The following is a 12,203-nucleotide window of genomic DNA, read 5'->3' on the forward strand; positions in this document are numbered from 1 at the left end:
CATTACAAATACTTTTCTTGCTGTTTCTTTGCTTTTCCTTACACACGTGCTTTGAATTAAAACTTAAATTTCACAATTGGCCTGAGGAAAACAGATCAGAATCATGTCTTTTTTTTTTTAAGATTTATTTATTTATTTATTTGAGAGGTAGAGTTAACAGACAGAGAGAGGGACAGACAGAGAGAAAGCTCTTCCATCCTCTGGTTCACTCCCCAAATGGCCGCAATGACCAGAGCTGAGCCAATCCAAAGCCGGGAGCCAGGGTCTCCATGTGGGTGCAGGGGTCCAGGCAGTTGGGCCATCTTCCACTGCTTTCCCAGGCCATAGCAGAGAGCTGGATCAGCAGAGGAGCAGCAGGGATCGAACCAACACCCATATGGGATACCAGCACCACAGGCAGAGACTTAGGAAAATGGCTTTTTATTGGTCCACCAACAGTGTCAGAGGTCACCTATAATACACATTCATTTATGGATCTGTATTTTCATATCCAGAGAGGAAATACAGCTTAAGGGCATAGGTTCTGGAGTCAGATTGCCTGAGTCCAAACCCAGGGCTACTCTCTTTGTTTCCCTACTGCAAAACAGAGACAAAAAGTACTACCGGTGTGTGTAGGCTGAATGGATGGATGACCCACAATTAGCACTTGGGCACCCAGCACACGTCAGCAGCAACAGCCAAAGTGCAGCACCTTCACTTGGACACCAGCCAGACCCAGAGCAAATTCAGTGACTAGCAGCCTCTCTCCACTGTTGGGAGAGGCAGCGTGAACGGTAGCATCACACAACTGCTGACTTAAAACTGACATCTGTGAAACCCACCCCTGACTTGAACAATCTCTAAAAGATGTATAACCATAACAGAATTGGACTGCCTCTGTTGGGACAATTTATAACTGATGTGTTCGGTTAGAAGAAATCACTTTAGTCCTGTAGGTTCTTCATGTGTGGAGGCAGCGTAGTGAAAGAGTTGTTTTGACAAGAATCCAGGGTCCTTTTGTAATTTGCAATATACAATAGTTCTGTGTAGTGACTCAGCTCAAATAGAAACAAAAGCAAAAAACAGTACCCTTGGGCTAGAGGAAAGCGGTCTCTGTGGTATTCTTATCAACTGTTCTTGGAGGAAGATATCCCAAGGCAGAGGAATCCAGCAGCCACTTGAAACATAGCGGGTATTCAATAAATAGTGGATGAGGAAGAAAATTGTGTTGGATGACAAAAGCATCAGAAAATGATTTCAAGTTTCGTGAACTTTCTGTTGTCCATAGTAGCCTGAGATGTGGCTAATCCCAGCAAAAGAGCAGTACAGAGAAACCCAGAGAAGCTTCTAGACAATGTTGCTGTCTTACAGGGCTCTGGAGGGTAGTCACCGTGGCATGATCCCACACACCGAGTCTTGTGGAGTTACAGGGAGTAGGGGAAAATGTGAACGGCCATGTTCCCATGAGGCGTGGGTGTGGATTCCGCCTTGGCCCACCTCGTGCCTGAGTTCAGGATGCCTGCTTCTTCCATCTACGAGTAGCCAACAGTTCCACACCGGCACTCCTTCAGAATCCAGGCAAATGATAACTACAGTTCTAATTTAATTTTTATCTAAATATGTGAATCAATGAGTCAGTCTCCTGTAGCTGTTGCCTCTCATATGCCCAGTAAGTGTCCACGCAGTGTGTCCATTGGGTGAAGGAGCAGGCCCTTTGCTTTCTCGAGGTAGTTAGCGTGCTGGGTGTGCCGCAGATCCGTGCAATCGTGAATAATGTGCTGACTGTCCTGCTGCTCTGACTTTGCCTTCAGAAAACCCGGTATGAAATCTACGTCAGCATCCTCAAAGAGGGAGGCAAGGAGCTGCTGAGTAACGATGAAAACGAGGCTGCCGGACTGAAGAAGTCACACTCAAGCCCGTCGCTGAACCCAGATTCATCCCCCATCACCGCCAAGGTCAAGCGCAACGTGTCCGAGAGGAAGGATCACCGGCCTGAGACACCAAGCATTAAGCAAAAAGTCACTTAGAATTCATCTGCGGCCAGGAAGTGCTGGTCATGGAGCAAAATAGGATTTTTCACGATCTTTCGGGTAATCCATGAATATATAAAAAAAAAAAAGTCTGTGACTAAATGGTGCATTAGTAACTTTTTCTATTGTATATTTTTGTTAGTTTCTGTACAGACTGTCTTTGCTCTTGATTTCTTTGCTTTGATGATTTTTTTGCAACTTGATAACTAATGCACCTTTTTGTGAGGGGGAGGGGATCATGATTTCAGAATGAATTATGTATTCCTTCTCCTTTGGTTTTCTCTTGTTTGCACACTGCTCAGTTGTCTTATGTATTCTCAAATCAACTGTTATACCTTTTTTTAAGGTTAAAAAATTTAATCCATTGTGAAACACTTAACTGGACAAACTTTGTAGTTTAGTAAATTCTAGCCAGAGTTAATATAAGCCTTTATATGTGAACTCTTGCCCAGTCACAGAGGTGGAACTGAGCGCTCCCGATGCTCAAGGAAGGATGACAAGGCTGGGAATCAAGAGGTTCCAGTACCATGCAGCTCTGTGTGCATCTTCGCACTGTTGTTGAGCTCTGGCCCTTGCTGGAAGCAGGGAAAGGGGCGTGCAGATCACAGGGCTGGAGGACTTAGGAGCACACAGCAGCTGGCTTCAAGTGTGGATTCCATTTCAGCCAAGCAGGGGGAAGCAGAAGTGGAGTCGTACTGCCGTGGAAGGTTGAGGGAAGCCTGCTCCCTGTGGGTTTTGTTTTCTACAGGATGGTGGCAGTAATGGGTCCCCGGGGAGCTGCAGCCGTAGACAGGTGTTTGTTACCTCACTCCCACAGGGGTAGACTAGGAATCCAGAATCATCTCTGTTGTTGGTACCCTTCCATCCAGGAATAGGTTCTTTTTAACTCTAACGTGTATGTATATATTAGGCATGGGTTATTTCCTGGTTGTAAGAATATTGGGGGTCTTGCTTCCTAACAACATGTTGAAAGTGGAACCCCGTTTTTTTCTTTCCTTAAATCATGACAAAATAAGGAGGAAAAAGAAGCTGCAGTTGCCAGGCAATGGGTGTAAGGCCGTAAGGAAGTGCTACCCTGAATTGTGGCTGGGAAACAGAAATCTGCTGGCAGCCATGGGAAGCTGCTTGGTCCATTTTTCATGACCATCTCTTGTGTAGCCACTTCACTCAGCTACTACTGAGCTTCCTCATATAAAAAAAAAAAAAAAAAACATTTCAAGCTGCTCTGTTAACATTGCAGGCACAAGCTTGTTGCAGGATAGTCCCTTTGAAATTCAAGGTGATCAACAGGACATTCTCTTACAGAGGAGGAGGAGGCAGTGTGAAAGTTCAGCCCACTCTGGCTTTAGAACTTTCCGATTCCCAAGTCTTGAAATTTTGTAGTCCTGAAAGTTACAGTCACTACAAATTCAGAACTAATGGAGTCACTTTGAATATTCTTTTTCCTCCTGTAGAAGTCTTCTCTCATCTACGCAGTTTATTAGTTTGACGGTACGATGACCAAAGAATCAGCTGCTCTGAGTGGATAGTGTGGTTCCAGTGAACTTGAGAAAGCCCGTTTGGATGTGGGGTGGTTTCTAGTGGTATATGATGATGATGTATTGGCCTTTACTTGCAGGAAGATTTGTCAGTGTTTACATCCTTCCCCGTGTACATGTCCATATTTGCAAGTGCCCAGAGAAGAGTAATCTCCCCCTAAGTTGTAGTTGCTTGCTTGCCTCTTGCGGTACTTTGAAAAAACTAGCTCGCTCGCTCTCTCTGTTTCTCTCTCTTGTTTAGGTAGAAGCAATGAACAAATTTCTGTTTCAGAACAGGAAACAAACAGGGCAGTTATTCTCATGGCCCATGCACCTGATGCATTTGCATAGCTCCTTAATGAACCCAAGGTTTCCACAAGCAGGTTGTCTTTCTGCCTAAAATCTGAATTATCAGTGTGTTTGTTTTCTGCATCAATATTTATTAGTAGGTGAGGAGAGAGAGGTACTTAGACCATGTCATCTATGGCTTGAATGTGTTTGCCTACAGTGTGTGTCTGCGTATAGAGAATGTGTGTGTGTTTGACTGATAGTCTGTAGTCTATGTTGAATGGTACCTTGCTACCGTATTTCTGGCATGGAGGGTCATATTGAAATACTACGATAGCATGTTCCTGTTACAGCACTCATTAAGTGTTCGCCCCGGGGATTTCTGGATGCGCTAAGAGATCATTGGATGATAAGGGCACTGTTGAAGCTGAGGAGTACCGCCTTGCACAGTTCATCTCATAAACAACTTCCAAGGTGTTCCTTTGTGAGCCGGGATCCCAGATTACCCCAGCATGATGCTGCCCATCTGTGTGGGATGGGCTCCTCCCCGGCACTCTGTAAGGATGTCACAGCAGATTGAGTTTGTCCCATGGGAGGAGCGCACTTCCTGAGCTGACTGCATCCGGAGAGTCTGGCCCGTGACCAGCCCTGTTTTCTTTTGTGGCCGTTGCTTCCATCTGGCATCTAGCCAGAAGAGATGGAAGACGTTTCCTGGCACAGCTCCCCACAGTCAGGGCCCAGTTAATGGTACAGGGGCACGTGCTGCCTCCCTCTCCCTCGCAGGTACTTCACCCCTCCCCTGCCCCATGCCCGGGCCTCACCCTACCTCACTGCCCAGGAGTCTGGGATTTCTCCCTTTGTGACAAGTAATTATTTCTCATCACATAAATACCCCTAATAGGAACTTCTAGCTTCAAGGTCTTGATAGTCATCAGAATACCCAGGTGATGGTATTACTGCAAAGTCAACCACAGAAGTAGCCCAGGTATAAAACCCGAGAGTGCAGTGGGGTTTGTCCCCACCTTGCTGCTGGCTTTGACAGGGAGGGGTCAAGAACTCCTTGCTAGCAATCAGACTTCACTCCTGGCATGCAGAATGCTGCTTTTATTGCCAAACCATAGACATTTCTCAAAGGTACTTTAGGAAAAAAAATAATAACCTTTCACCTAACACCTAGCATTGCCTGATTAAACCAAGCAATATAGTTGTGTACTTTAATTAATCTCACGTGGAGGGTAGAGTTCTCTGATGGCAAGGCACCTCCTGGATCATGTGTAAGCTTTCCCCTTGCTCTTAGGTGAAGAGGAGGGACAGCATTTTCCTGGGCAGTGCCTTGTTTGTAGCAGTTTCCAAACCCTCTGTGCTTCTCCAGCTGTAACCCTGACCTGGAAGGTGAGGGCCATTTCTGAGGCAGGAAGCGCCCGGGCCCAGGTTGGGGTGGGAGGGGGGAGGTCAGCTCTAGAAGAGGGAACCAGGGCCAGGCTCAGTTTGTATTTTACCTTGTGGCCAAATCCCAGAACTCCTGAGGTGGGGGGAAGACCAGCAGGGAAAGAGGCGCTTCGCTGCCTGTGTACAGCTTGAATAATTTCTGCTGTGCTTCCTCTTTAACGAGCCAGAAAGATGTTCTTAGGGAGGCAAGGCCTGCTCCCTCTTTAGTGCATCTCCTACACCTTCAACCTGTTCATTCACAGTTACGATGCAGAGACCTTGAAGAAGTTCCTCCATGGGCTTTCTGTCCACACCTTCCAGAATTTAGCTAATTTTCCCTTGAAATCTGAATTCCTGAGGTATTTTTCCCGTTGGTGTAGTTTATTTCAGCCAGAGCTTAGAGGCGGTTTCTTAGCTTGGTAGGTCCACATCTCTGTCATTTAGCTCGTGCGGTGGACTGTGTGGACACGCTGGCAGGTTTCAACAGTGAGCAGCCTCTTCCCTTTCGAAGGACAGTATTCTCTCCAATTCTAAGACTAGCACCGTAAAACAAAGAGCTTAGGTGGTGTCCCGGGACTCGTCAGAGTAGAATGTAGTTTATGAGGAATAATAGAGGGACTCTGGGTTTCAGGAGCTTCTGAGTTTGTTCAACAGCATCTCTGTTGCTCCAGAGCTCTTGGCCATCTTTCCTCCCAGAGGCCAGGCTGCTGGTCTGCCCATGCCAGCAGATAAGTCTCCGCCAGTCTTGGAACACCTTAGACCATCAAGTCATCTGGAGGACATCTGAGGTCACCCAAGAATGAGAGTGTGATGGCTGCTGATGGTGACAGAGGTACCTCGCCGCTGCTTCTCCCCTTGGGTTCCTTTTCCATCTCTCATCCTTAGGAAGAGGACTGAAGTCCAAAGTCACTCTCCTGTTGTACCTACAGTGTCCAACACCCCAGTGGGCAGTTGGCGCCTTGCATGCAGAGAGAGTGTCAGTAAATATGTACTTGAATCTGCATGAGTTAGTTGAGTACAGCAGCAAGGAAACATTGTGAGTTACACCATTGTGTATACAGTAGGCTTCCTTACGTCTCTCTGGCTCATACTGTGTCGTGTACTGCAGGCGGTAGGAAAATGTTCATGCAGACCAGTTGTCAGACGTCAAAGAAAGTGCTTCCTGTCACCTGCCAGAGTGGTGTTTTTAGGTGTTTGTAGTTGTTTGTGTGTACCTGCATCAGCGTGTAAACTCTGTGTATCTGTGTGGTACATGTACAGTGAAATTATTTTTGTCCTTAATAACCAGTGTGATAATGAAAAGCAAGTAAAAACCTCACAGGATTGATTATATAATGCAGTTATTGAGAGTATATATAGTGGTATTGTTTTTATTAAACTTAAAATTTAAATGGTATTTTGATTAAAATTTTTAATAAGACTTTATGCTAGAAATTCCATCTTTGAGCTTGGAATCATCAGGGCAAAACTGACTTTGGACTGACCTTGTGAATTTACTGAAGTGAACTACGTGCAATACCAAGGGGGTAGCTCATTGTAATCTGGGAAATACAAAAAGAAAAGGGGGAAAAAAACCCAGCCTGTTCAGTCTTAACGACTTCAGTATTACGAGCACTTAGACATAAAGTTGAAGCGACAGTTTTGGGCTTATTACAAAATGTGATGCTTGAAAGCACACATTCTTTATTGTCGTAATTAGCCCAGGAAAATACAGCCAGAGAATGAAACAAGTACCCAGCATATCCGCCGTGTATCTGTGTGTATTTTACAATATAGCAAACCACTCTCCTGGTGCCATATCCTTGCCCTCCCGACTTTAAAGAAACACCACAAGCACCAAGGTGGTCCCCGGTACCCCGCCTCGGGTACTGTATTCTAGGTTCACAGCTGCCCACGTTAGCGGCTGGCATCACAGTGAAAGCATCGTAGGACCAGGTTAAGATTTCATTTAATATTTTTATACTTAGGTCTCTTTTTCCTGCCTCTCCCCAAAGAAGTGCCACTGGCCTTAGTTGTTTGAGCTTACTGCTTATATTGTAGAGTGTAAATAGATAACTAGAGACTAAACTTTTATTAACCAGCATGTTTGGTGTATTTAAAGCTGTGGCTGAGTGTGTCTGAGTGCGTGCGTGGGTGCAGTCCATCAGACGTGCTGCCTCCTCGTGTCTTTGTGTGTGAGTGACTCGGGAAGTGGAGCCATGGGGTTGGGGAAACTGATCTTCAGCCCCTGGCTGTGTGGGGGGCAGTTTCACTTGAGCTTTGTTTGTTTATTAACTCTACAGTCTCCAACTATTTTTGCAAATATCTTTCCTAGTTGGTTCTCAGCGTGCGCGGTGGACCAGCCCTGCGACTGATCAGCAGGGCATTAGCTCTGCGACAGTATTTCTTTCTGAGAATTATTGTGACTTGCAATAGCAGCCATTGGATTCCAAATCTTACAGAAAAGGAGTAGCAGAAATTAAAACCTTGAAATGTTTGAACTTTTCTATAAAACCACAGAGATTATAAAACCAAGTAACTATTTGACATGGATAATGATGTCCACTCTACAGAGAGTGTATGTGCACATTGACTTGTAACGCCATTGGGGGACTGCCTGTGAAGCTGTCAGAGCAAGAGAAATTAAACCAAGCTGAAACTGGGGAGGGGAGAGCGATCTGGTCACCTTCCACCCAGGGCAGCCATGCCCAAGGGCAGTGCTCTGCTCCCACAAGCAGCTGCCCATCCCTGAGATGTGGAGGGGGACGAGTGGACAGCTCCGGGGCCTCCCAGCTGTATGCACACAGTGAATACTGTCCTTAAAGGTCAAGGTGGTCTAGAGTGGTGGACACAGGGCCTGAAGCCACGACACAGATGCCTCCCAGGGGCTGGGGAGGAGTCTGAGCTCTACTCTCCGACCCAGATGCTTTGCATTTGTCGACAAACGAGTGAGGGGAGCACGCCACATCCTTCCTGGGGGGCTGCCAACTTGAAGGTCCCTTTAGAAAGGAGCTGGAGTGGAGACGCAGCAGCGCCCTTGCCACAGGGGCCCTGATGCGGCCGTCCAGAGCGGGCACACACGGAAGGTTCCCAGTGAGGGCGCACAGGGGCGGGGGCTGTGCAGGGAAGAGGGCTAAGCTCTCGCTTGCCTTAGGCCCCAAAGCAAGCACCTCTCACTTCCACTCCTGAGAACACTGGCAGACTTTCACCGAGTCTTTCCCCACCGTCTGCGGGAGGAAGTCTTCAGGTTCCGAGGAGAACCACGATGCAGGCCTGAGCCCCGCTGCTCTGAGCCCTGAGCCCCGGGGCACTGCGGGACCCCTGCAGGGAGGAGCTCCTCCCCAGCCTCCTCCCCTGAGCAGCGAGCACCCCTGGGCTTCGGGTGCTTTGGGAGTCCAACTGCCCCAGTGGTTGGACCAGGGGCCCAAATGAATGACAACAGTTCCCTGACTGGAATCCAGGCCCTGGCAGGAATCCAGCTGGGGCGTAGAGCCCTAGCCAGGGGTGGGTGGGCTCTTTGCCTCTGTACCCACATTTCCGGAAGTGGAGGCGGTTTCGCTTCCGTGGGGTGGGTCAAGGCGCCCGCACCTCCTGCTTCGCCATTTGCTCAGTCCCCATGAGAACCCGCATCCTCTTCTACCTCAGGTTTTAGGAACCCATTCCAGACCGGAAGTATACCCGAGTGGCGCACTGTGTTGTCAGCCTGGGTTCCCGTGGACGTGCAGCAGGCTGATCGCTGGTGTCTTTTCCAGTAAAACAAGCTTTTCACTTCCGCCACGTGTTCACTGGGGTGTATTCACGTTGGCGCAAACGAATTGGCAGTGTGGAAAATTCCTTTACCTTCAAAGTTTCCTTCACCAGTCATTTTAGTTTAATTGCAGTCCCGGTGCCATATGTCCCCCTGCAAATTGTGAAAGTAATCAGTGACAAAATCACAGCTACTCCTTTTCAGTGGCCGAGCCGCCATGTGAGCAGTCTTAGGTAAGCAAGTGGCATCGCCTCGTGTACTGGAAAGCTGTTCCTCATTATCACCCACCAGATCCGAGAAATGCCGCCTCGTGGCATTTACGGTGGTCGTCTCGTGAGCGGAACAGTAGTTTATGTGGATATTGTTAAAGTGTTTAAAGAATATTTTGAAAATTAAGTTTACATTTTACAATTGCTTTATTTTTATTAAAATAGTTGTATATAAATATTCCCCTATTTCACTGTTGTTAAAGTAAGCCGAAAACTTGTAGACAAGTGAGTCCCCTGATATGTATAGAAGCTGTGATATGTATAGTACATTGCTCTATTGTGTAAATGTTCATGAATATAACTGTTCCTGTGTTTTTATAAGTTGGGAGTATTTTGTTGTTTTACAACAGCAAAATTTATTGCATTTAAATGGTTTTTATGTAATAGAAATCATGCAAAATAGTGAAGGATTTAAAAATATATATGGTATATGTAAATGTATGACTTTAGAAAAAAATAAATCCAACAAATTTCAGTCATTTGCAGGAATGTCTTTATTTGCTTGTTTAAACAACTAGAATAATACCTTTAAAAATAAAAATAACTACACCCTCCTCGCCACCATAGAAAGGCAATCACGAGCCCCAAGATGAAATATTAGGTCCATGAAGCTGTGAGACAGAATAGGAACAGGACTCAGCTCACAAAGTTAGATACCTGGCCTGGTATCAACCCACTCCTACCAGACTGAATCACCCAACTTCAAATCCACCAGGAACAAGAAGCCTCTAGACCCTAGTTGCAAAACACCCATCAAAGATGTCCTCAACCAATGCACATGCCCGGAATAGTCCAACATGACCTGTATATGACCTTTCGGGAGACGGTACTGAGCTGCATTGCCATCCTGAGCATGGTGCCTGTAAGAGGAGCCAAGAGTGCCGGCCAAGAATACAGAACCAACTGCAAGACCAAGCACCCGAGCAGCGGGGACCGAGCCATAGACCGACAGGACTCCACCATGCTCAGGTCAATCTGTGCTCCAGCATAAGTTCCTGATAAACCAGGTCTGGGTTAGACTTTGACCTCTTGTCTATTTCATTTGCAAATGGATTGGAACCACAGGTGGGTAACACTTGGGTGAGAGGATAGCAAAGTTAAATTGTTAGCACTGGCTCACTTTCATGCATTTGTGTTCACATAAAAGTGTTAGTAGACATGAGGGTACTGCAAAAATGGAAGATCAAATTAAAAGGTAAGTATACTTTCATGCAAAAAGATTTTAAATCCATGGATAATTTTTTTCATACTGTGCATTTTTCATGAACTTTTTTTCTTTTTTAAAATTTTATGTAAGTTATACAAGTTTCATGTATTTCATATGTAGAGATGTAGGAAAATAGTGAGACTGCCCACTCTACCTTCCCTCCCACCCATGCTGCAGCCCTTCTTCCTCCTCCCTCTCCCATTCCCACTCTTAATTTTTACAAAGATCTATTTTCAGTTTACTTAATGATCATAAAGTTAGCACCACACTAAGTAAAAGAGTTCAAATAATAGTATGAAGGAACAAAAAACACTGTTCCTCAACAGAAGAGACGAGGGCTATAAACAATTATCAGATCTCAAAATGTCCTTTTCACTCCATTACATTTTAGGTAATATCTTAACTATTGTGAAGTGTGCTGCAAAGAACATGGGGGTACAGATAACTCCTTCAAGATGCTTATTTCTTTTGGTTTGGGTAAATTCCTAGGATGGCTGGATTATATGGTAGGTCTATATTCAAATTTCTAAGATATATCCATAGTGTCTTCCACAGTGGCTGCACCATTTTACATTCCGACCAATAGTGGATTAGGGTACCTTTTCCCCTACATTCTTGCCAGCATTTGCTGTTTGTTGATTTCTATATGAGAGCCATTGTAACTGCAGTGAGGTGAAACCTCATTGTGGTTTTGATTTGCATCTCCCTGATGGCTAGTGATCCTGAGCATTTTTTTAAGTGTCTGTTGACCACTTAAATTTCCTCTCTTGAAAACTGCCCATTTAAGTTCTTACCCATTTCTTAACTGAGTTGTTTGTTGTTGAATTTCTTGAGCTCTTCATATATTCTGGATATTAATCCTTTACCAGTTGCATAGTTTGCAAATAATTTCTCCCTCTGTCAGGTGTCTCTTCACTTTGCTGAGTATTTCTTTTGCAGTGCAATACCTTCCAATTTCTTCATGTAGGCAGCAATTGCTATAAACTTCCCTCTTAACACTGCTTTTGCTGTATCCCATATGTCTTGATATGATGTATTTTGTTCACTTGTTTCCAGACTTTTTTTTATTTCTTCTGTGACCCCCTGTTCATTCAGGAGCATGTTGTTCAGTCTCCATGTGTTTGCATATGCTCTAGAGATTCCTGGGGTGTTGATTTTCAGCTTCATTCCATTGTGGTCAGAGAAGATGCATGGTATGATTTTGACTTTTTTAAATTTGCTGAGACTCACTTTATGGCCTAGCATGTGGTAAGTCCTAGAGAAAATTCCATGCACTGATGAGAAGAATTTGTGTTCTGCAACTGTGGGTGAAAAGTTCTGTAGATATCAGTTAAGTCCTTTTGTTCCATAGTGTCAATTAGCTCTGTTGATTTTCTGTTTAGTTGATCAGTCCTTTGATAAAAGTAGGTTGTTGAAGTACCCTATTACTGTGTAATGAAGTCTGTGTCTTCCTTTAGATCCATTAACATTTCTTTTAAACAGCCAGACACCCTGTAATTGTGTGTGTATACATTTATTATAGTTACATCTTCCTGTTGGATTGATCCCTTAATCATTACATAGTGCCCTTCTTTGTCTAACAGTTTTTGTGTTAAAGTCTATTTTGTTTGATATTAGGATGGCAACATCTGCCCTTTTTTGTTTTCCATTAGCTTGGAATATCCTTTCACTTTCAGTCTGCACGCATCCTTATTGGTGAGATGTGTTTCTTGTAGGCGGCAAATAGATGTGTCTTGTTTTTTAACCCAATAAGCCTAT

General features: G+C 45.1%; 1 protein-coding gene across 23 annotated transcripts in view; it reads left to right on the plus strand.

Moving 5' to 3' along the window:
* Positions 1 to 9,717, plus strand: part of PSD3 (pleckstrin and Sec7 domain containing 3) — a 588,112-nt gene extending 578,395 nt beyond the window's left edge. For all 23 annotated transcript variants that reach the window (XR_011378165.1, XM_008267258.4, XM_051819330.2 and 20 more), the window contains one exon: positions 1,791 to 9,717. Coding sequence is in view for 22 of the 23 variants with exons in the window: in XM_008267258.4 (XP_008265480.2) it covers positions 1,791 to 2,006 (216 nt within the window). In the remaining variant the exon portion in view is untranslated. The remainder of the gene's footprint in view (positions 1 to 1,790) is intronic.
* The last annotated feature ends 2,486 nt before the right edge of the window (positions 9,718 to 12,203 follow it).

Source organism: Oryctolagus cuniculus, chromosome 8, assembly GCF_964237555.1.
Source record: "Oryctolagus cuniculus chromosome 8, mOryCun1.1, whole genome shotgun sequence".
NCBI lineage: Eukaryota > Metazoa > Chordata > Mammalia > Lagomorpha > Leporidae > Oryctolagus > Oryctolagus cuniculus.